The sequence below is a fragment of the Apium graveolens genome, chromosome 3 (genome assembly GCF_009905375.1).
Source record: "Apium graveolens cultivar Ventura chromosome 3, ASM990537v1, whole genome shotgun sequence".
NCBI classification, from domain to species: Eukaryota; Viridiplantae; Streptophyta; class Magnoliopsida; order Apiales; family Apiaceae; genus Apium; species Apium graveolens.
Genome location: NC_133649.1, coordinates 235,551,604 through 235,576,113, shown reverse-complemented (window position 1 = coordinate 235,576,113; position 24,510 = coordinate 235,551,604). Strand labels below are relative to the sequence as shown.

At 35.1% G+C, this 24,510-nt stretch overlaps 1 protein-coding gene across 1 annotated transcript; it reads left to right on the top strand.

The window, feature by feature from the left end:
* Positions 1 to 2,295: 2,295 nt before the first annotated feature.
* LOC141714896 (uncharacterized) lies at positions 2,296 to 3,240 on the top strand. Its single transcript, XM_074518392.1, has one exon. The coding sequence runs from the start codon at positions 2,296 to 2,298 to the stop codon at positions 3,238 to 3,240; it is 945 nt and encodes a 314-aa protein (XP_074374493.1).
* The last annotated feature ends 21,270 nt before the right edge of the window (positions 3,241 to 24,510 follow it).

Below are 24,510 nucleotides of genomic sequence, written 5' to 3'. Positions count from 1 at the left end.
GTGGAGTTGGATCATCAGGATCTCCAAGGGGAAGGAGATTGCTTGGATCAGTTCTCGGGACAGCAGCCCTTCTTCTTACCGGACCATCCAGGTCTATGACAGGAGGAGGATTTCTCCCCCTAGGAGGTATCTGGGGTCTGGTGGCCTGGTGAGCCTCCAAATCACGCCTCAGCCTTTGGATTTCAGCCTCATGAGCCCTGATCCTTTCCTGCACTTCTTGGGGATTCGCCCCTGGGGTGCTTTGGGGGCGTTGCCTTCCATCGGCCATTGGCTCTTTTCCAGGACGCCTCCTTCTTGGGGCCACTTCATCATCCGAAGATTCGGAGTCTCTCTCAGTGTAAGGACCAGAAAATTCCCGATCCTCAGGGATAGGACCCAGACCTCGTATATAGGGGGGCGACTGCCCTCGTGCTTCGCTTCGCCCAGCATATCCGCTTCCTCCAACCTCAGGGTGAAGGGGCATCCCATAAGGGGGGTTAGTGGTAACAACAGTTGAATATTCATACCCGACGGGTCGAGAATTCACAGGTATATGTACTTGTTGAACTCGAGGATTCGTACCTTGAATAGTCGGGGGAGTCGTTCCTTGTGGCTGAGGTTGAGTTGCCCTTATCTGGGTCTCCGCTTGAGTAGATGCATAAGTTGAGTGGGGAGGAATCTCCACGGTTGACGAAATCACCTGAGTTATCCCTGATGGTGTTCCCTCCTCCAGAGTGCTGGTTGTTCTCCGTGTTCTCGCCATGGTTGTTGTTCCTTTTCCCACAGACGGCGCCAAATGTTATGGATAAAAAACTAAGGTTATTATTTGCTGTATTTATTACTAAGATTCGGGAGCTCAAGGCCTTTAATGGCTGCTCTCGTGTTTCGTGGCTCGATCTGCCTTTACGAGATGCCTACGTATCTCTGTGAATTAGAGAATCAAGCCAAAAAACGTAGTTCTGATTGGTGGGGGTGAGACCCCTTATATAGATGTTGGGAGTCCTTGAATTGGACTTGGTATAGGAGACTTGGTGGGCAAGTCTCATAATTAGAATGGACTTTGGAGTCCTAGATAGTAGGAAACTGATTCCTTATCCTTTTAGGTGGCCTTGAGGCTAATCGATAAGGATTTATATCCTTATCGGGACTTTTCTCAATAGCTGATTTTTCCCTTATTAATTAATTACGAAATTAATTAATAATCAGGGCTTTTGGGCCTTCTTTATTCCATCAGGCCTGATCTGGTCCATCAGGCTTAACCTTTCCGGTCTGAGTATCATATATCTTTTTATTGGGCCTAGCAGCCCACATCTTGCAGTATTTAATTATTCTATCATAATTTATTTATCCCTATCAGTTATTATTGTGCAGCCAAACATACCCTATATTCATGAGATATATATGGAATATATTTGCTTCATATTATTTTTCTAGGATAAAGTTGAGATTATGCAACAAAATGTATCATTCAAAAATGATACTTGGCTCCACTTATTTGATGAAATCTGCTGTCACACAAAAATTTTAATAGGAAAAGAAAAAAGGAACAATAATAGATCTAACGGATTGGGGGTACCAAAGAATGCAAATCAACGGCCAAGAGTTGAAAATAAAGAAACCTGTAATTGTTTGTTAAAAGGGGGACTCTTTGGTCACATAAACAAAACCAAACAAGGTGCTTTTGCATTATATAGTACTACCAGTAAGTAGTAAGAGCATCTATCTATCTCTATCTCTCTCCCTCTGTCTCTTCTCTGTAGTCTCTGTAGTCTACAAAAGTACAGGTAGTTATGTAGTAATCTCATTCTCTGCTCTATCCTATACAGTTTACACTATTCCTACGGCTACACAAAATCTGTTCCTACGGCTACACAAAAGCCTAATAAACTCTCTATATTCTACTCCCTCTATCTTTACATCTGTGTGTGTGTGTTTCAGTGTGTGCATGTTTACATGAGCAGATGAACTGGCCCTTTTTTTAGGTTGGCCCTTGCTTTCATTTCTCTGCTTCTTTCCACTCTGTTTCTTTCTTTTTTTATTTCTCAAGGGGATATTTGGATGTCATATTTTCCCATCTAAATACTCCCTTCTTAGTTCTTGCTTTTCTTGTTTTCTTTTTCATCTGTTTCATTCTCTTCTGTTTCCGCAATTTGGTTAGTCCTTCTCAACATTTTTTATCCAACTTCTTGAACCAAATCTTGAAATTTCATATACTCAACACAATCTTTTCTTGATTGTTCTCAGTGATCTAGCTAGCTAGCTTTGATATTTACAATTATTCCGAGCTATTGTTTGTTTGTTTGTTTGTTTACGGAAATGTTAATGGCAATTTTCTTGATGGCTAAAGATTTGTTTGGAAATAGAGGGAAGAGCAGATTGGAAACAGTAGTTTGGGCTATCCAACTGCTACTTTTGTTAGTTGGAATCATCTCAATAGTGCTTGTGTTAAAAACAGCTGTCATACCATACTCTTTTTCTAAAGTTTCTACACTACCTCAACTCTGCCTCTCCCTCAAGTTCTGGCTGTCTCCACCTTATATTTACATCCTCATTAATTTCATCATTGTTTTCATAGCTGTTTCTTCCACTTTCCACCGTCCTAGAGTAAACCAGGACCAGCATACTAGTTATGGTGCTCAACATGCTGATCCTCGTTTACAACATGATGATGATGGAGATTATGGTCGCGCTTTGCAACATCCAGCGCCAACGCCACCAGAATCTCCATCATCAGAGGAAATCAATAATGATGGTGACGTTGATTTCCATTTTTCTCATCAAATTCCTCAAACAACATCACCACTACCTAATTTAGAAACTCCTAATATTGTTTCTTGGGATAAAACAACAAATGAAGAGGTAGAACACATTCCATCATCACCTGAACACATCAAACACATTTTAGTTACTGAGGAGTCCGTAACCAAAGGCCATGACGATGATTCTGAAACAATGGAGGCAACATGGGAGGCTATTGTCGAGGCCAGACAATCACCACCAAGAAAGGAGCTAAAGAAGATAGAAACATGGAATGCACCTCCAGTCATTGTGGCACCGACAAGGCGCAAGGTGATGAGGAAAATCGAGACATTTAACGAATCATTGTTGGAGAGGCAGAGAGGTGGTCTAAGAAGGGATGTGTCAATAGGTCATGCCGAGTTAAACAGCCGAGTTGAAGCGTTTATTAGTAAGTTCAACATGGATATGAGATTACAACGACAAGAATCCGATCAGCGATTTTTAGAAATGATTAATCGTTGAGTATAAAATCTAACCATCGTCAATCTAATTGTCGGTCAGATAATCCTGTTTGGTATTGTTATCGCAGAGATTCGAACCTTGAGTAAGAATATTTTTGCTTTCTTATTTGTTGTTCTGATTTCTTATAAAATGTTGGTTTTGGTGTGAATGTTGACTCACTTAGATAATCAGATATATTATTGTAATGTTTTGGTTGATTGTAATGTTCTTCTCAATTTGGATGGTTTTGAACAGCAAATATACTTGGTTATGTTTGTTTTCTTCTACTCCCAGAAATTTAAGTTAATCTTCACTGAGGGGCCTGTAGAAGTATGATCCAAAGGCTGGGAATGTTGAGGAGGGACAAGCAAACAAAAAATCTAAAATTTAAAAGAAGTTTTGAAACCAAATGTTTATCCTACCTATCTTAACCACTAAACCCACCACTAGACAAAGGAGACTAGTAAAGCCGTTCAAGGCTTGAATAGTTGTGAAAATGACGTAATTTCTTAAGTTCAACCCCATTCATACCAATTCGATTCCATTTGTTAACAACTTATAAGACCCAACTACGATTGCACATTTGCCTGCTGCTTTACCTTTACCTGCACCTGGGGACGGCGTACCAATATGCTTTTTAAATTGTCGATTTTGAAATTGCGTTATAGACGGATATTTTTATTTTGCTTTGTTCAATTTCTGAGATTTTTTTCTCAATTTTCGCCTCCACCGCACGGGAATATGCAAAAAGAGGAGAAGTATTTTTAATGCAAGCAAATTCAACAATATCCTTAAATCATGTATTAAGCTAAAATTAAGGCATTTCATATAAATGAGTTCCTCAAGTCTCTAGCATTTTTCCTAAAAAATGCCCGAATGGTGTATTAAAACATTAAAACATTCAAAATATATCATAACATAATTCCATCTAGTTATAATTTGATTATTATTATTTTAATAATATAACATAAATTATTAAAGTTGATATAAAGCTCATGTATTAAATCAGTAGCACACTGACATTGTTGTACTTAAAAGGATGAATAAAATGAAGATGGATAGGGATAAGCAAATGATATAAGACTAAAGTGACTTACACGTGTAAAATCACTTGATATACTCACATTCAAAAATTACCACTTGAAAAATTGAAATTCTATAATACTTACACATGGCTCTTTTTCGTCAATTATGTGTAACTCCGTTAGTTGGAGTAGGGGTATACTTGGCAAAACAATTTGCAACGGATATATGGGCTATATATGCAGTCCTGTTGTCCCCAATTGAGCACATTATCTCCAATTGAACCCTAATTTATAAAATTCAACTTACCCAAGCACAAAATGGCTCGCTCTGATGCTGACATAGATGATATCTTGGATCTTGCTTGTTTTTGTGACCAGATGAGTGTTATGAAGACGCAGTGGTTTGGTTCTAATGCGGAAATGCGCTTTAGGACTTGTTGGAACAACAGATGTGACTACCATGTTTGGGTGGACGGAAAGCCTATGAGACCTCGTAACTTGGAGATCATCAAGGAGCTGCAGGAATGTGCTTTGGAGAGAGAGGCTAAGTGGGGGATGAAGCTAATGCGATACACAGAAAGGCATGAAGTCGAGATGTCGAAAGTAAGAAAGAAACAACATGCTACAAGGTGATGAGCAGTTATCTATGTAATTACGTAATTGAAATATTTGCCCTTGGTTCCCTAATGATGAACTTGGCTGTGTACACGATGCATGATGACAGTGTTGGTGACATTGAAGACGGCGACGACCTTTCACCCTGAAGCTTTGTTGGTTAGTTTGTTTAAGGCTAATCTTTTGTTAAGTATGTATTAGGCATAAGTATAGATCTATACTATGCCTTGTTGCTTGTTTTCTTTTAATTAATGTATATGTTTGAAGGTTTGTTTGCAAGTGTCGTTGTTATGGTTGGTTGGAAAATTAGACTTATATTTTATGATTATGTTATGAATGTTTTAAACATAAAATGTTGCATAAATTAGCTACCACGACATAAAATAACGACAATCTTGCATAAATATTGAACACAATCATTAATAGCGTCATAAATCTACAAGGCTTCATAATCATAATATCTTTACCTTAGAAGCGGCCAAACGACAAACAAAATAGTGACCGCACGGTTCATAAATCTATACCAAATAGCAGCCATACGACAAGGGCCTACAAGACTTCATAATCATAATATCTTTAGGGTTCACATAATACCCACAATGGTTCACAACCAAAATAATAAGTTCTAGACAAGAAACTTAGCCAAAATAGAATCATAGCTAAATCTTTCAAATTGGATTATCTTTCAATTTGGCTTGCATTTCTCTTCTTCTTTCCTGGATATTTTCTTTGCTAGTGGTCACCTTGTTTTTGTTGTTGCCTGCCTTGGGCTGAATTCTAAGTGTTATGTTCTTCACCTCGGTAGCTGGTTTCTTTGCCTTGAAGACTCCAGCTTGGATGCCCCCAACATGTGCACTTGGATCAGTATTTGGTGGCTATTAGGAATATGTTGTGAACTTGATGATAAGTTAAAAAAACACCTTAGTAGATTTAACTTAGTAAAATTTGTAGCTCTCAACGGATGATCTAATATAGTCCCAACGGATGAACTTTATAGTCCCGACGGATGACAATTTGACATCCATCGAGAGTGTAGCTTATGTAACAAATAAGTACTATAGCACATTTCTGCAAACAACATATTTTAGTGTGATAGGTTGTGTAGTGTTCTCTAAGTCATATTGACTACTAGATTGATATTCATAACAGGTTGACTAATTGTAAATATGAGATGTCTTGTAATTCCGTATAAGTGAAATAGAGTCAAGTGGCAGATAGACTCCCGACGGATGATCTAAAGGACTCCCGACAGATGATCAACAAAGTTCCCGACGGATGACCAACATAGTCCCAACGGATGATCAAATTCAAAATAGCTGTTGACAGTGACAACACAGTCACATGCGTTGGGTGTTTGCAAAAGGAATGTGGCAGCCTGTTAAGAAGGATTTTGAGAACAAAGAAACATTACCATTTCCATGCAATTGTGAAGATATTCAAAGATGTTGGAATAGAGTAGTGAAGCAGCATGAAGTTAGGTTAGATATATTTTGTTTTTATTATCTTGTCTTACTATCATGTAACTTGGTGATATATAAACCAAGAGTAGCAAGTAGAACATTTAACTAAGCAAGTTTATTTTCAGAGAAATACATCAAGTTGTATTCTGCAAGAATTTTTCTGTAGTTTGTTTGTTCAACTTGTAAGGCAGCTGTGATCTATTCGAAACTTCACAGAGTTCTCATTTTGATATATATATATATATATATATATATATATATCTGGTGGATACATTCAAATCCACCATAAAGTTTTAAAGCCTTGTGTTTTATTACTTAGTGTTTTGATTTCAATTATCTTTTTATTCCGCACAATAGCAAATCAAACACTGTTATATGTATTAAGTTAGAACTTTTTTAAAATCAAGAAAAGAAGCCAGAATTACATTCAACCCCCCCTTCTGCAATTCTTGTTGTATTGTTGGGGAATAAGAGTGGCACAATCTTAGTAGGATATAACAAGTCTGACACTTTATTTGTTACAATTGAATGCTGATCCTGATGATCCAGAGGGTTTGCTTCTTCCTCAACAATAGCATCTGCCTCACCTGTAATTTTTTTTTTTTTGTGTACTTCTTCTCAATCTTCACAACTTTCTCACAACCATTAGCTATATCAGAAATCTGTATGATAAAAACAATCTTGTTAGTTAAAGACATAAAAGTTACAGATGATGTCATGGCCAACCTAGTACAACATTATTTAACCTTTGCTAGACATGTTCTTATGTTAGTTGCCAACCATAAACATATTTTGACCCCTATTCCTTTATGGTCTTTCCACATATTCTTATATAAATGTATGACATGATATTTTTGCTCTGTATTGTGGAATACACCTTCCAAAGCCTTGATCAACCCCTACATCATGGTTATAAATTTAAACAGGTACTAACATAACTCAATATCACTCACATAGCAACAGTAATATAAACACATATTTATGTAAACACATATTTGTAAGTAGAGGAGTACCTTTTGCCTGTCACTCAAGAATGTCCAGCCACCATCATTCTCAATATTTAAATCTACATTTACATTGTTTAAAAACCAGTTCCAACTATCATTGTTTTCTACCTCAACACCTGCCCAGGCCAGGGGATACATGACATCATTTGCATCACATCCAATTGCTGCTAGAAATTGACCCCCATACAACCAGAGGTATACTAACCAGCTTTAAACCCTTTCTTAAATGGCCCTAAACAGATGTAAAATCTCTTAAATATTTTCTCGCCATCCTTCACTTCCCGGTCTTTTGTCAGGATACGTATAGTGAAATCAGGCATAACATGTAAGAGCTCATTATCATATTCCCAGATTTACCATTTCGCAACATGTTTTCCATTGATGATCTGCAGTGCTTTCTTTTTTGCTCTAGCAATTGCATATATTGAGACATGACAATTCCAGTCATTGACAACTTTTTGCAGGAAATGACCTTAAAGGCAATGTGGGATCCATTCTTATGTCATCCTCATAGTAGTTAGCAATACATCGTGAATTTATTTGTTTTTGATGGAATGTTTGAGTACAAGTATGACTGGGATTATAAACCCTTATCTGATTAGTGTTAATCCTTTGCATCTTATTGGCATAAATCTTCCATGGACAGTTACCTTCACAGGTGAACTTCACTCTGCTTCCATAGTTTCTACATTGTTTTATTATTTTTCTCACTACTATAGACTATTTTTTCACTGCCTCTCTAAATATTCTTGAGGTTGGAAATAGCATTCCAAGCACAAACTTTGGTTCTTTCATATATGTTTGGTAGTTAAAGACTGGATAAGTAATCTCTTCATCATCACTGCTATTACAAACCATCCTTTCTTCATCACTTTTGGCATAGTGGCTAGAGACATCAGATGCATAACCTTCTTCTTCTTCTTCAGATGGGAAATCTATTTTTTCCTTGCTTGTATCTTAACCATTGTCCTTTTTTGTAGCTTTAGTCTTCTTCCTTTCCTATTTCTATTTTCTTCTCATTCACTCTATCTTTAGCATTGGCTTTTGCTTTACTCTTAGTCTGTCTTCCAGCCTTGTGGTAGCATACTTCCTCATTAATGCTATCAAGGTTAGATGAATCTAACTGAAAACTGAAGTCACTTAACTCATCTTGAGCCTTTTTCTGGAATGTAGTCCTTATCACTATCCCCATTACTTTATACTCCACACTCAGTCTCACCTCTTACATTTTTGGTATCAATATCACCTTATGCATTTTGGTTATCACCATCACTTAAATCTCTAACCATGTATTCTAGGAAGATCATTCGGCCTGTATGATCAGGTTTACTAGTAGGATCAAAAAACTCAAGGTCCACTTCTTGTGAAGGTGCAAACTCTTAGGTAGGTTGTCCATCAACTAGTGCAACTACGGGATTAAGAGTCACTGCATACACATATATTAGTTTTTTCGTAGGAAGCATCATTGTCATGTCCATGACATCTGAATCAGTTTCTAATGGCCACAAGGATCTTTCCATGTTAGTCTTAGGTAGCTTGAAGTAATAAAGATGACCTCTTAGGTTATCATATTCTTTCAACATATTGTTTAAATTAATCATACTCATTTTTAAAAGAAATTGATGATATCGGTATTTAAACTATCAGAGTATATTGACCAGCATTTGATATATGTATTTGAAAGAGATGACGTCATCAGCATTTAACATCAGTATTTGCTGATCAACTTTTGTCATCGGGATTTATTCACATCAGTATCTGTCAAGTTGGAAACCAAGAGATATCAAAGGAGGAAATATTTTTAGAATATATGTCGGTGTAGGAATTTACTTATTATAGCAATCAATATTTTGATATATTTTAGGATTTCTTATTGTATTGTAATAGGATTCCTTATTGATTGTGTAACTGTGCAGTATATAAACACAGATTAGGTTTACTCTTTAAGTGTTACAAATTGATATATTATTCACATAACCTAGCAGTTCTCAAATATATTTGTTCATACTTCGAGGGAGTATTGGAATCAGTTTTTATAAATTGATAATAAAAACTGTTGATTTAGTTGTGTCTGTTATCTCGATTTGATTGTTTAACTGTATTCACCCCCTTCTACAGTTGATTAAAGGTCTAACAATTGGTATGAGAGCTTGATGTTGATACATAAAAATTTTAAGATCTATAGAACAATCACTGATGGTAGACAAGGAAAGACAACAAGTTCCCCTCAACTCCATCATCCAGAAATCCAATCAGCCATAATATAAGTAGAAATGAGGCTATCAAGGTTCCAATTATAAAGATATATGAATATCCAATCTAGAAAGTGAAGATGGCCATATATTTAGAATCAACAGATCCTGAATATATGAACATGATTTATGATGGTCCTCACGGGATAATGAAACTAGTTGTTGCTGTTGTTGGCCAAGAAGAAAATATGGTTGATAAAGATAAGAAGGACTATTCTTTTAAGGATCTTTCATCTATTATGAAAGATGCAAAAGTAAGACATATTTTGCATAGCAGTCTTGACAGTGTCATGTCTAATAGAGTCATTGGATGCAAAACTTCCAAAGAAATTTGGGATATTTTAGAGGTCAAGTGTCAAGGCACCACTGCTATGAAAAAAAGAACAGAAGGAATATACTCACTCGGAAGTATGAACACTTTGATTCAAAGTCTGATGAGTCCTTAACTGAAATCTAGGATCAAAAGCTGATGAATGACTTGTCACTGATTGACAAAGAATATGATCCAGAAAATTCTAACTTGAAAGTTTCTTCTTGCACTCCCTTAAAAGGGAGACTTAAAAGTCACATCAATAAGGGATAATTATGATCTGGATGAAACATGTCTAGATAAGATCTATGGCATGTTAAAGACTCATGAACTGGAGATGAAGCAAATGAGCAAGAGGAAAGGACCTAGAGCAAGACAGGTTGCACTCAAGGTTGAAGAGAAACCAAAGGAGAAATCTGGGAGAAAAGGCTACTCCAAAGGCAAGGATATGATTACAAAGTCTGATACTGAGTCATTAAACTCTGATGATGACTCAAACTCTAGAAGTGAATCAGACATTGAAAGTGATCATGACAATAATGAAGACATTGAATAGATGGCTACTCTACTAGTTAAAAGCTTCAAGTGAATGGTCTACAAAGACTTCAAGAAGGGAAAAAGGTTTTTCAGGCAGAGCTCTAGTTCCTCAAATACTGATAGGAGGAATTACAGAAGAAACTCTGATGAGAAGAAGTCAATCTGGAAAGTATGATAAGTCAAAGACAAAGTGCTACAACTGTGATGGAGTTGGACACTTTGCAGCTGACTACAGGAAGTCAAAGGATGAGAAAAAAACAAGCCTTGATCACGAAGAAGAAGAACCAGGATGATACATCAGAATCAGATTATGGTGTTAACTATGTTCTTATGGAAAATGCTGATATTTAGGCTGACACTGCTGAGTTAAAGGTACCTAAAACCACACTTGCTTTTGATACTGATGATATTTGTGAACTAAGGTTATTTCTTAAATCTCTGCATATTATTTATAGGGATCAAACACTTGAAAATGCTAGAATTAAAGCTGAAAATTTTGACCTTAAGAAAAGGAATGATCACCTAGAATCTAAGTTGATTTTCATGCTATAAACTCAAATGGAAAGAAATGATGCTTTGTATGTTAAGGAATTTTTTTTAGAAAAGCATGCTTACCTAGAAAAAGAACTAGCTAAAGAAAGAGAATTAACTAAGCTTTGGACTGGTTCAGAAAAAATAACTCAAGGTTTAATAGAAAATGACTGTTGGGGATCAGGATTAGGATATGCTGATAAAACTAATTCTTATAAATTAAAAAAGGGAACTGAGAAAATTAAATCAATAATTAATAATAAAAAGGTAAAGTTGAACAAGTCTAATTTAAGACCTATTAAGTTCAACTTAAGTGTTGATGTTGTTAAGCCAGTTAATGAAAAAGGGTCAACATCAGCATTTAAGTCAAACTTAAAAACTGATAAGTGTGAACAAGTTCATACCAAGTCAGTAAATGTTGGTTTAATGACTCAGAAACAACTTAAGAAAAAGTTGAAGGAAGTCAAAATAAAAAAAGGAAAAATAACCTAGAATGAATAGAAATGGAAAAGTAGGTGTCAATAAGAAGAATAAATATAAATCTATTCCTAATGCACCTATAAAGGCTTATTTTAACTGTGGTAGTGCTAATCATCTTATTGTTGCTTGAAGGAAGAATAAAGGGATAAACACTGTTCCTCCTAAGTCAGAGTTTAGGAATAGAACAGTTAAATATAAACCACATAATTTATGTTTTCATTGTGGTAGTGTTTGGCATTCAATTTACCTATATAAAGAGTATCACAGTTTGTACTATTATTATTATGAACTGAAAACATCTTTGAATAAATCATAAGTTATTTCTGCATGTGTAAACTCTGATGTTATGAATGTTAGCATAAACTCATATTCAAAGTCTTCTACTGCAAATGTTAACAAACTTAAAAAAACCAAAGGATCCAAGCAAGTCCGGGTCTTTAAAACACTAACTAATTGTTAATCTGATTGCAGGGTAACAAGAAAAATTCTCTTGTCTTAGACAGTGGATGTTCAGGGCACATGACTGGAAATAAATCCCTGCCATCATAGTTTAAGGAGGAAGCTGGCCCAAATATTTCTTATGGAGATGGAAACTTAGGAAAGATTTCGGGATATGGCAAAATCAAGCTTGAAAATGTCATCATTGAAAATATAACTCTACTTGCAGGACGCAAGCATAAGCTGATCAGTATGACTCAAATATGTGACAGAGGTTACCATGTGACTTTTTATGAAGAACATTGTGAAATTGTTAGTAAATTGGATGATAAGGTTGCAATGACTGGTTACAGACATTGTAACTTATATGAAGCCATGGTCTCCATAAATACTGATAATTTTGAAATATGTCTAATTAGTAGAGCATCTGTGGAAGACAACTGAAACTGGCATAAAAGAATTTCTCATCTCAACTTCAATACAATCAATGAACTTGTGAAGAAAGATCTTTTGAGAGGATTGCCCAATGTAGTATTTGCTCCTAATGGCTTATATGATCCATGCCGTAAAATCTAAATTAAGGAAATCATCTTTTAAGAGTAAAACTGAGTCCTACAATAATAGAATTACATAATGGGGGTTGAATGGAATTCTGGTTTCTTTTTGCTTATCTGAAAAACTCTTACTGAAATATAAAGTTATGTTTTTGAATATGCAAGAATGCATATAAGGCTTTTAATGTATTCTACTAACACAAAGTAAATAAACATAAGTTTAATTTTTTTTGGTGGATTTGTCTTTCCACCAGAGATGTATATTGAAGAAATCTCTGTGATGCAAAATGCACACAGCTGCTTACAAGTATATCTTAACACTTAAAACCTGAGAGTACTAAAGATACAACTTGTTTGTTCTACTTGTTGTTCTAGTTAGTTCTAAGATACTTGCTACACTTGGTTTATATACTCATCAAGTTTATATGTGCAATAAGATAAGGATAATATTCCTATCAGCCAGGTCCAAGCACATGCTTCTTCATTTCTTCGTCCAATACCATCCAAGTTAGATACAACATCTTTGAATGGGCTTGTTTTTCATGGAAATGGGAATGCTTCATTTTCTTCTAACACCCGCAATCAGGCTACCACAATCTTTTTGTGCACTATCAACTCATGTTACTCTGTCAGCTTCTATCAAGTCACTATCAACTGCTATCTTTGTTGATTATCCATTGACACTATATTGGGGGTCATCCGTTGAAGCTTTCTTGATAGCATCCACTGATAACTTTATCAGATACCTTTGAAGGCCTTACCGGCTTATCCGTTGAAGGCATATTGAGTTATTCGTTGAAGTTTGTAGAGTCATCCGTTGAAGCTTGTAGATTAGCAGTTGAAGATGTTTCCTTAGAAATTGATACTCTTTCACTTATACAAAATTACAAGGCATTTTAAATTTACACTTAACCCCACCTATTTTGTATATCTTGCTAGTAGTCAACATTAATTAGAAATAACTAAAACTCCCAAACCTCTTAGCTATTATAGTGTACAGAATGTGCTACAAATTGACATAAGCTACTCCTTCAACGGATTGATAATTGTGGTTATCCATTGGAGGCTACTAATTGACACTAATTGAATCTACTTAAGGTGTTTTACTGAATTATCATCAAAACTACAACATATTCCTAATAATCTCCCCTAAATTTATGTCTAATGGATTTATAGGCATAAATTCAGGTTGACTTGATGATAACAAAACACCTTGTAAACATAATACATTAAAAAGTAGATAAATTATAAAGTGTTGCATTAAAATAGAACTGTACAAAGAAGGTTGAAAGAGTTTACAAGCCATTATCAAGGTGCTCATCTAGACTGAGCAAATCATTTCCCTTTCCTTGATTCCCTTGTTTTCTTTCCCAACTTCTCATTATTTTCCTCAATCTGGAATTGGAGTTATCTATAGAATTCAGCTTCATTTTCTTCATCGATATCTAGCATCTCCTGCATCTCTTGGAGAGTTTCATTACTTAAAATTTTTTGCTGCTCTTCAAGTCTGAAAAATCTTCTGACATACTTCTCATCTCTAAACTCCATGGTCCAGTAAGGTTTCATGTGCACTCTTTCTTCAGTATTTGGAATAGTTAGTTACCTTCGTAGTGCACTAGGATCTCTCCAACTTTGTCTGATTTGACTTATCTTCTTGAGTTTTTCCGACTTAGAAACCTTTGAGAATCCAACTTCTTTCTTTATTGCAGAAAATACCTTGACTAAAATATTGTAGCTTTCATTGAGAATCTTATAAAAAGGCCATATTATCTCATGAACACCCCTGTATTTGAATACCAATCTTTCTCGAAGTCTGAAAGTAGTATCAATTCTTCTCACTTCTTCCAGTTCATCCAGATAGAGCTCAATATCAGAAAATTCTTTGATTTCACAGATGTAGAGTTGATCATCCTTATTGACAGTAGGCTTTAATTTTGAGATGACTTTGGTTAGAGGCAAGGTTGGCTCATTCTTCTTTCTTTGAGTTCTCTTCTTGATAGGAAAAGGGATATTTAAATCAGGAATTGGTAAAACTATCCTAATCTATAGGTTCATCCTTGGGCAGTATTGGTTCACCATGAAAGTTTACCTCATGATTGACCTTGATTTCATCTGTTTCCATAATGGACACAGTTGGTTGACTTGTAGGAATAGATTGAGATGGCTCACCTTCCTTTTCTGAGATTTTTCTTGGACACTTTGCTCTCACCTTTACTCTTTTTCCTGTTGCCGACTCAGGCTTTTCTTCTTTTTCATTAGCCACTTTCTTTTCAGTTATAGTAACAGGCTTCTCAATTTTCTTTTGAACTCCCTTAACTCACGTTTTCCTTTTTCTTTGCTTCTACAAACTGAAGATGCCCACTCATTACACAGATCATTTCTCCATGTCTGTAGATTCTTGCTATTCTATTCCTCAAAGCTGCATCCTTAGTTATCTTGTAGCTAGCAATTATTTTTCCAATGAGTTCTGCTCATCAGGCCTGGGAGGTGAATAATTTAGCTGCATTGGGTGTTTGCTTGAAAACCTTAAAGTTGAAGGTTTAGGCTTGAGCACCACAATAGGCTTGAGTTTATTTGATAGTGATGTTTCTCCCTTTGCACCTTTTCCCAGCTTCATTCTCCTAATGTATGTGGCCTCAACTATGTGATGTGTTTCACATATTTTGATTGGTTTACCGTTGAGACAAATACTTGATCAATTATTTCATCTATCTTCTTCTTCCTCTCTTTAAGCTCCAACTCAGCTGCGGCTAGATTGATGAGGTCTATGTTGTTCAACCCCCCTTCACTGGTGGCTATGGAAAAGTTATAGAAGGAACTATTACATTTGAGTCTTGAATATGTACATTCTTCTCCCCTTTTTTGATATCAAGTTGAAGTGTAGAAGTTGAATTTTGTGCAGCCACCAATTGTTGGAGCAACCGAGTTTGGGTTTCTTAACCTTTAAGTATCTTGGCCAAGAAATCTTCAACATTTGACATTCTTGTATCCAAGGCCTCAACTTTTCTTCCTAGATCAGTTTCCTTTCTTAGCTTTAGTTGTAGCTCCCTCATAGTGGCTTTAGGAAGCTTCTCATTCACCTTGGTATTCAAGTCCTGTTTGAATTTATCAATTTATAATTTGTGGTCATCCAAATCTAAAGCTTATTTGAGTTGTTGAATTTTGTGGAATTGTAGAGACTCTAGATGTGCTTGCAAAATGGACCTTGTACCAACAGTGGAGGTAGCTTCTAAGGCTGTTTGAGTTTGATTGATGAGCTTAAAAAGAGTAGAGTTAAAATGATGAGAGTTGTACTCCTTGCTTAGCATCCAATCAAGAGTACTAGTTGAGGAACCAGAGCCTGCATCTCCCCTATGTCCATGCTAGTTTCTTCATCAAACTCATCATCATCAGCTCCAAAATTAGAATCCACATCTGTTGTAGGAGGCAAGGTTGGAATTGCATCTTTGGCCCTTTGTATTGATTCAGTGGTGTGAAATAAATTCAATGTCCTCTCTGCCTCCTCATTGCCCTGAACAACCAGCGTTTGATAGGCTGTAACAGGATGAGTAAATGTCTCAACATCCAAGGAAATAAAATCTATAACAACTTTGTATTCTTGCTGATATAGTCTTTTCTTTTTAGTATTACTAACATCCATTGACTCACTAGCAATGGCTTCCACCCTTATTCCTCATGTACCTGCATTTCTCTCATTTTCCCTATATTCTTACATCAGAGGCTCCCCCTGGCTCACTGTCCTCACACCCTCACCTTCACCTACTAAGGTGGAACTCCTCTCACTCACTTTTCTCACACTGGAAGAAATAGTATGCATTATTGAAATCTTAGCCTCTCCTTTTGCCTAGGAGCAACACAACCTCTCACTCAGTTTACTCCCTTCCCTCAATTCTAAAAGTGATTGAACAACCACCAAGTCATTTGTACTTGTAATAGATTTTGAGATATCAAGTGTTTGTGCAGTGACTGTCAAAGGATGTGAAATAGCCGTTGAACGTGTGGTTGTGACTATCAACAGATAACTGTTGTGAAGCATATCCGTTGAAGGACAATCACTTATTAAAGGATGATGGATATCCGTTGATGAAGAAGAAATAAGTGGAATAGAAGTTAAAACTATGTGGAGTCTGTGGAGATTGATTTTAAAGTTTGGTGCACAGACCCCTCAAAAGTTTGATGAAGAATTGGCAAGTTATCCAATAAATCATCAATTAGATGATGATCACTTGTTTGAGTTTGGGGCTCCTCCATGAGTTTAAGAGATGGAGAATCAGGAATTGATGTGGAAATCATGTACACATCAAGAGATGTACTTGGAGAGTTGTATGTTTGATGTATTTCAATTATTAAGAAATGGGAACGTTACTCTACATTCACTGGAACCACATCAAGCTGAATTTGAGAAGGTGCAGATACCAAGTCTGTGACTTGAGTTTGCACTTTATGTGCACCCTGTGACTCCCCCATGGGTTTATATTTCTATTTTATGATATAAGTTTGAGCTAGGTTTTTAGTGTCCCTACCCCTTTTATTTCAATAGTCACATCCTTTTGGGAGGATGCAACTAGGGATGTGCTAATTTCATTTTATATCACTACAGTCTTTTGGGAGACTGCAGTGTGACTAGTTTGGGTTACACTGACCTCACCCTCTTTATCCTTGGGGCTTCTTTGATTTTCACCCCAACCTTCACCTTTCTTACCACCCTGAACAGTCCCTTCATGTTCTTTGGTGGTTTTTACAACTAGTATCTTCCGAGAGACATTAGATATGTGTTTATTTGATTTGGATTTGGAAACTTTTGGTTTAGTGGCTTGGGTAAGAATCTGTTTGGTCACTTACACAGATTCCACAGCCACTGCTAAAGGAAAAGAAATTTGAGAGAAGAGGTAGAGATGGAGGTGTTTACCGGACTTACCTGAGGTACCTCAAAGATTGGAAGATAATTGAGAGGTACCTCATTATTGAGGTTGTTCCTGATAAGGTCTGCAAGCACCCTTTTCTCTTGAACCCAACAATCTAACTTGTTGCTTAGGTTCTCAATATGAAAATACTTAGAAACATGGTTAGCTATCATCATAAAAAATCTAGCATAATACACATTTCTAGGTCTTTTTTGAATATCCCAAGTTTATACCATATCTCTAGCATGACATAGTTTCTGAAATTAAAGTACTTATCAGACAAGAGCATGTAAAACATGTTAAGTAGTGCAGATGTGATAGCATCATAATTTCTAATTTTAGTAGAAAATACTTTAATAAAAACATCACACAAATAACTCAACTCTTTCCTAAGCCCCTTTCTTTTAATGCTACTTAGATTAACAATGTCTAAAGCATAACTCGTGGACTTAAGCATGTTAATCACTTCAGTGTCAGTGTGTGGAGTTACTGTGTTATTTTTAGGAAATTTAAAACAAGATTGGACCGCTCAAAATTTACACAATAATTGTTACCTTTAAGAAAAAGGCAATGGTCATGTCTTTTGAATCAAACACATCAGTGGTCCAAATCTCCTCAACAACTTCACAGTAGATAGCTTGTGACGCCCTCCAAACCCGGGGTCTAGATTTGGGGGTCACTATACACTAAATCACAATATAATAGTCACAACGGAATAAAGTATTAAATATGACCCCTTGCATGCAACTAGATCGATCACAGGTTATAGTATGAAACATGCACTAAAACAAACCAAGTGTTATTACAAACCATAAGTCTAATTAGTTTTACAACTTATTCAAATTTTATTACAAACCTCTAGACTATTCAAGCGTCCCAAACTGACTATCTGAAAAACACACCAAACTATCTACAAGTACACTTCTCCTGGTCCAACCTGGAACTCAGGCCTGCTCTAACTTAGCTGAAAGATTAGAATAATAAATAAGTATGAGTGGAAGAAATGCTCAGCAAGCAGTATATAGTTTATAAGTGAACAACAATAACAATATCTGAGTAAAACCAGAAGCTGATATAAACTTTAACGTTTAAGCGACATTTTAACAAAACACAATTATGCACTATGTTGTTCTTGATGATTAGTCATGAAACAACAGTGGTATCCCACAGTCATACAGTAAATATAGGTATCGATATCCCCAAGCCATACCGTACCTATTGGATATACATAAAAAGGCATATACTCGCCTAGCAAGATATTACACTTTCGTATAATAGCTCATGCTGGACCGGTGCCTCGGCCTCTTACGCTAACCAATAGCCAATTCACAAAACAATTTTGATTTAAGGAGTCGTATCAATGACATCTTTATCCATTTAACTCCCCATTTCACATGGTCTGGAGTTATCTCAACAACTGATGGCGAAATAACTAGAACAATTAGTTATTCGCTAATCTCAACTCAAAGTTTCACTGTATAGAGTATATCTGGATAGTATAGTTATTCACTATCTATCGAATCAAAAGATTGGTTCTAGAAGAATGATTGCAAGAATAATAGAATTTTAATAAACATAGGAGTATTGGTATTCGATGCGCTATCAGAGTATTTATAAACATTTCTCATATTTTGAAATATATAAATAATAAGCTATTCTGAATTTAGAATAGGGGAGAAAACTTGCCTGGTATGCTCGATGAATCCTTACTATAACTCTGGCTTATGACTGATGGCTACTGACTCCGTCTAACACTTGACTGCACTCCTTGCTATTCGATTCTATAAATAAAAGGACTATCTTAATTGACATAACCAAACTCAATCGACGTAACTATACGTCTTGACATCTACCCGATCGTTTATAACTAATCATGGAATTCTAAAACTGTAAATAGATATCATGCATATCATATAGCACGTAATCATAATATTCATATAACACGTAATCACATATTTCAGGTAACACATAAACCAGCTAGGCAAAAGATAGGTTTCAAAACGTTCAGAATTAAAATTAGATCAATAAACGATTAAATACCGATTCAGACTGATACACAATTCAAATGACATTGCATTATAAAAGAAATTATGACTCAAAAGTATTTTTATTGAAAGCGTAATGTTTTTCTAAGTCTATACGCGTGCGTTTCGTATTAAACGGACGAACGATTTATTTATTACTAATAAAATAAGAAATAAGTAGAATTAAATCAATTAATAATAATATAAGTTGATTTTTAAATACCAAAATATAATTTTTTAAATGCTTAAAAATAATTTTTATGAATTATTTGAATTAATTATAAATAATTTACATTTATTTAACTATTTATAAATAAAATTAATTGATTAAATGAATTAATTACTTAATTAAATTCATAAATAATTAACTAAAATAAATTTTAAATAATTAAATCAAATTAAAATTTTGAAAATAATAAAAGAAAATAAATTTAGGAATTTAAAATAATTAAGAAAATGATTTTTAGAATTTAGAATATTAAGTAAATGATTTTTTTTTGAAAATAAAATCAATGATATTTAGAATTTAGAAAATGAATTTAGAAATAAAAGTAAAAAAAAATTAGTACAAACAGATTTTTACTCGCCGGTAATGGCCTCCTTTCTATTCTCGTGGGGTTATATCTTTGCAGATATACCCGGGATTACGGTTTCATTTAAAATGCTTGAACACTGTTTATATTTTGCGGACTTTTTGAGCAATTTTTGGCTCACCCTTTTTGTTGTTATTCACCTTATTGTTTTCAGTTAAGAAGGAATATGAAACCCATCTGGACTCGAGTGGTAAAGGAGCGGGTCAAGCCTCGGGATCCTCTCATACCCAAGGTGTTGATCCCAATCCAGGAAGAAAGCTTTGAGTTGCCCGAACAGGTGGAGTGTGGATAGTTAGTGTGTGTGTTTAAATAAAAGATGAACTTAGTTTAAAATTGATTAGACAATGGTTTGTAATAAAGAGAATTTGTGACATTTTGAATTTGGTTTGTAATAAAAGTAGTTAGTGGTTCTTGTTTTTATACTTCAACCTAAAAAGATCATGGTTAGTGTTAAAGGGGTTTAGTTTCATTTCTTTATTAATTATTAATCAGATTGTACAGTTTTGGTGATTAGCTAGTAACTCCCAGACTTATACCCCGGGTCTGGAGGGCGTTACAATAGCATCCTGCATAGTCATATTGAATGTTCTGGGTTTTGGCTGGTTCTTTGCTGGCGGTCCTTCAATCCTTGCCACACCCTGAGATGATGGTCCTGCAATCCTTGGAACATTTACACCTTGTGCTTGCTCTTTGCAGTTGTTAGCATAATGCCCCGTCTTCCCGCATTGGAAACATGTAACTCCTGAAATCTGATTACGACACTCATATGCATGATGTCCCTTCATATTACACTTGTAGCACACAAAATTAGCTTTGCAAACCCCAAAGTGCTTCCTGCCACAAAACTTACAATCTGGAATTGGTGAACGATTGGACCTCTGCTGATTTGAATTCTAAAAACGGTTGCCTTGTCCTCCATTTCCTGTTTGTGGTCTCCTGGATCCCACATTCCTATTACCTTGAAACTCTGGCCTTTTATTGAAACGACCCTTAAAATTACCCTACTGCTGACTTCCTCCTGAAGTTTCTATTTTCCTTTTCTTTCCATCATTTTCTCTCCGAGACATGTCACTTCTACTTTCGATCACTATCGCTTTCTGAACCACTGCCACATAAGAAGTCAACTCAAACATGGATACTCTATTCTGAATCCAAAACTTCAATCCCTGTTCGAACCTTCTTGCTTTCTTTTCATCGGTATCAACTGATCTGGTAAAAACCTTGTCAATTCAGTAAACTTGGCCTCATACTCAGCGATAGTAAGATCACCCTGTGTCAGGTTCAAGAACTTGATCTCCATTTAATTTTTCATATACCTTAGGAAATACTTCTCCAGGAATAGCTCGGTAAACCTTTCCCAAGTCACAAACTCATCTCCTTCCAATGCTCGTATGGATTCCCACCAATAGTTTGCCTCGCCCTTAAGAACGTAGCTTGCAAACTTTGTCTTCCGTTCAGCTCCTTCTCCTACTAAGTCAAAAGCTTTCTCAATCTCTTTAAGCCATGCATTAGCTTCGACGGGGTCAGCACTTCCCTTGAATTCCAGTGTTGACCAATTAAATACCGATTCAGACTGATATACAATTCAAATGACATTGCATTAAAAATGAAATTAGGACTGAAAAGTATTTTTATTGAAAGCGTAATGTTTTTCCGAGTCTATACGCGTTCGTTTCGTATTAAACGGACGAACGGTTTATTTATTACTAATAAAATAAGAAATAAATAGAATTAAATCAATTAATAATAATATTAATTAATTTTTAAATACCAAAATCTAATTTTTAAAAGCTTAAAAATAGTTTTTAGTAATTATTTGAATTAATTATAAATAATTTACATTTATTTAACTATTTATAAATAAAATTAATTGATTAAATGAAATAATCAATTAATTAAATTCATAAATAATTAACTAAAATAAATTATAAATAATTAAATCAAATTGAAGTTTTGAAAATAATAAAAAAATAATTTTGAAAATAATTAAGAAAATGATTTTTAAAATTTAGAATAATAAGTAAATGATTTTTTTTGAAAATAAAATAATTGATTTTTAGAATTTAGAAAATGAATTTAGAAATAAAAGTAAAAAGAAATTAGTACAAACAGATTTTTGGATAGGGTCTTCTTCTTCGCAGGATCTACAGGCGGCAGGCTCAAGAACACGTCCGGAAAATTGGCCGGAGGTCCACCGGAATCTGGGTTCATCCCCAGAAATCGGCAACTTCGCCGTTTTCCGGCCGAAGTCCGGCAACCACGCAACAGCCCCGTTTCGGGGTTAAAACTTCACAAAATCGAAGCTTTCCAATCCCAATTCAATTGCTGATTATACAGAAACACCACTAGATACATATCAACATCCAATACGAATTAAAACGCCATTCCGACCAAAAATTCCACCCATTTTCTGATGAATTATATCGGAATTTCGGTTTTTCAGAAAACTTCACCGTGTTCAGTAATTTGCATCGCAAAATAAAGCTGGTACAACCTACAATTGCTTACCAGAATCAAAACACACATCCAAATTATCAAAAACTCTCAAAATCAAAATAAAAATTAAGAAAAAAATAAGAACTCGAGCTATATCAAAATTTAACCAAATCTAACATATTAATATACCAAATCATTCCTCAACAACCCAGAAATGTTAATCCATCAACAAAATAATCAAATAATCATTCAAATTCTAAAAACAAATTTCAACATCAAGAACACTAAAATGGGTTTTTGAAAATTACTTCACCTCAGATTCTGAAATTGGTATCAATAGAAAGCTCTAGTCGAGAGGATAATTTTGACTACTAGAGCTTCCGATTTGGTTCCTCAATTCGATCAAAATCAGTGATTCAAGTTGTTAGGTCACACACACTGTATAAGGGGGTTGAATACAGTTTTGACTACAATCAAATCGAATTAAAGAACACAAGTAACAAAATACAGATTTTATTCAACACAATAAACTCTGTTACAATATGGAACTGTCCTCTCTCAGTGATAAACAAATTATCACGAGAGCTGCTATGGTTACAAAGAATAATAACTTTGATTAAGATAACATATATAGTGTAAACCCTATGCCTGTATTTATATACTACACAGTTACAAGATAATGTTCTAATTGATATGGAATATAATCCGCTTCCTAAAATATATCAACTAGTTATCTTTTCTTCCAAGTATTCTATTCTTCATAGAATTCCTTCATCACGCGTATTCCTTCTTGTATTTGTCTTGATCTTCTTTCCTTTCAATCAGCCGCCTGCCTTATCTGAAAGTCTCTTTAAGTCCTGATATTATCTCCTGATAAATATCTTCTGATATCTTAAGTTCTGATATCTTAAGTCCTGACTTCAGTATAAGTACTGATTTCCAGTTAAGTACTGATTTGTCCTGTTAAGTAAGATCTGAAAACTTAAACACAAATCATATAAGCCATGACATCACAAATATATCTAACAATCTCCCCCAACATGTAAATTAGCATAATATACAAGTTTAACAGATATTTGATGATGTCAAAAACATTAAGTACAAATAAATGAGAATTTGACTAGATAACTACAACTTACAATCCTTATAGCTTTACCATCCTCAAGGTCTGATAACAGCTACAGTTTGTACACACTTCAAAATTTAAGCAGTTGTAGATCTTTGACTTGGCTTCAATTTCTGATCTCTTTGATGTCAGGAGTTGTTCTGAGATAATTCCTTAAAAGACTTCTCTCAGCATATTCAAGTTCATTAACCATTCTCCTTTTTGCATTTATCAATTCAGCTGTATCTTTACCAGTTTGAAAAATAGCTGCTCTGAGATAATTTATCTTATCTTTTCTTATGTCCTGATCTAGTCTGATCAGATATGCCTTGTCAGACTCTATATTGAATTCCACAACCTTATAACCCAGAAAAGTAGTTATAATCTTATCAGAGTTAGGCTTCATTTTGACAATATCACCTTTGTGATCTCTGTACTTGGGACAATATGTGCTGTCAGAATTTACAAAATAAAGCTTCTTCTGTCTTTGAATTTGTGACTTTAAATAACCTGCAGCACTATCTGTTAATCTGTCTTTCACTTGAAGTAGGAATAGAACATGTTCCAGTTCCTCAAAATACTTCAGTGGTATAGCATTCTGCCTGATATGGTATACCCTTCCATCCGTCATAAAATATAACAAGATATGTTCTTTCAAAAAGGTATGGTAAACCATTTGTACAGATTCAAGTCGATTCAATCTTTCAGGAGTTGCTCCAACACCTGGTTCACTTAAGGAAGTTGGATCATTGGTAGTGTTGTGTACTCTTCTTTCATCAGAACTACCCAATCCAGATTTATCTCTTACTTCCTTTCCTGTAACAACTCTTGCTACAAAACCACTTGTTGCAGTCTTCAAAGGTTGAGTCTATTTAGCTTTAGTGAATCCTGGTAGGAGTATCTTTGAAGGTTTAACATGAGCAATATTAGAGGTTTCCTTTTCCTTATCTTCTGATATCAAGTCAACTTGAGCTATGTCAGAGGTTGCTTGCTTCACTGTCATATCAGAACTTACTACAT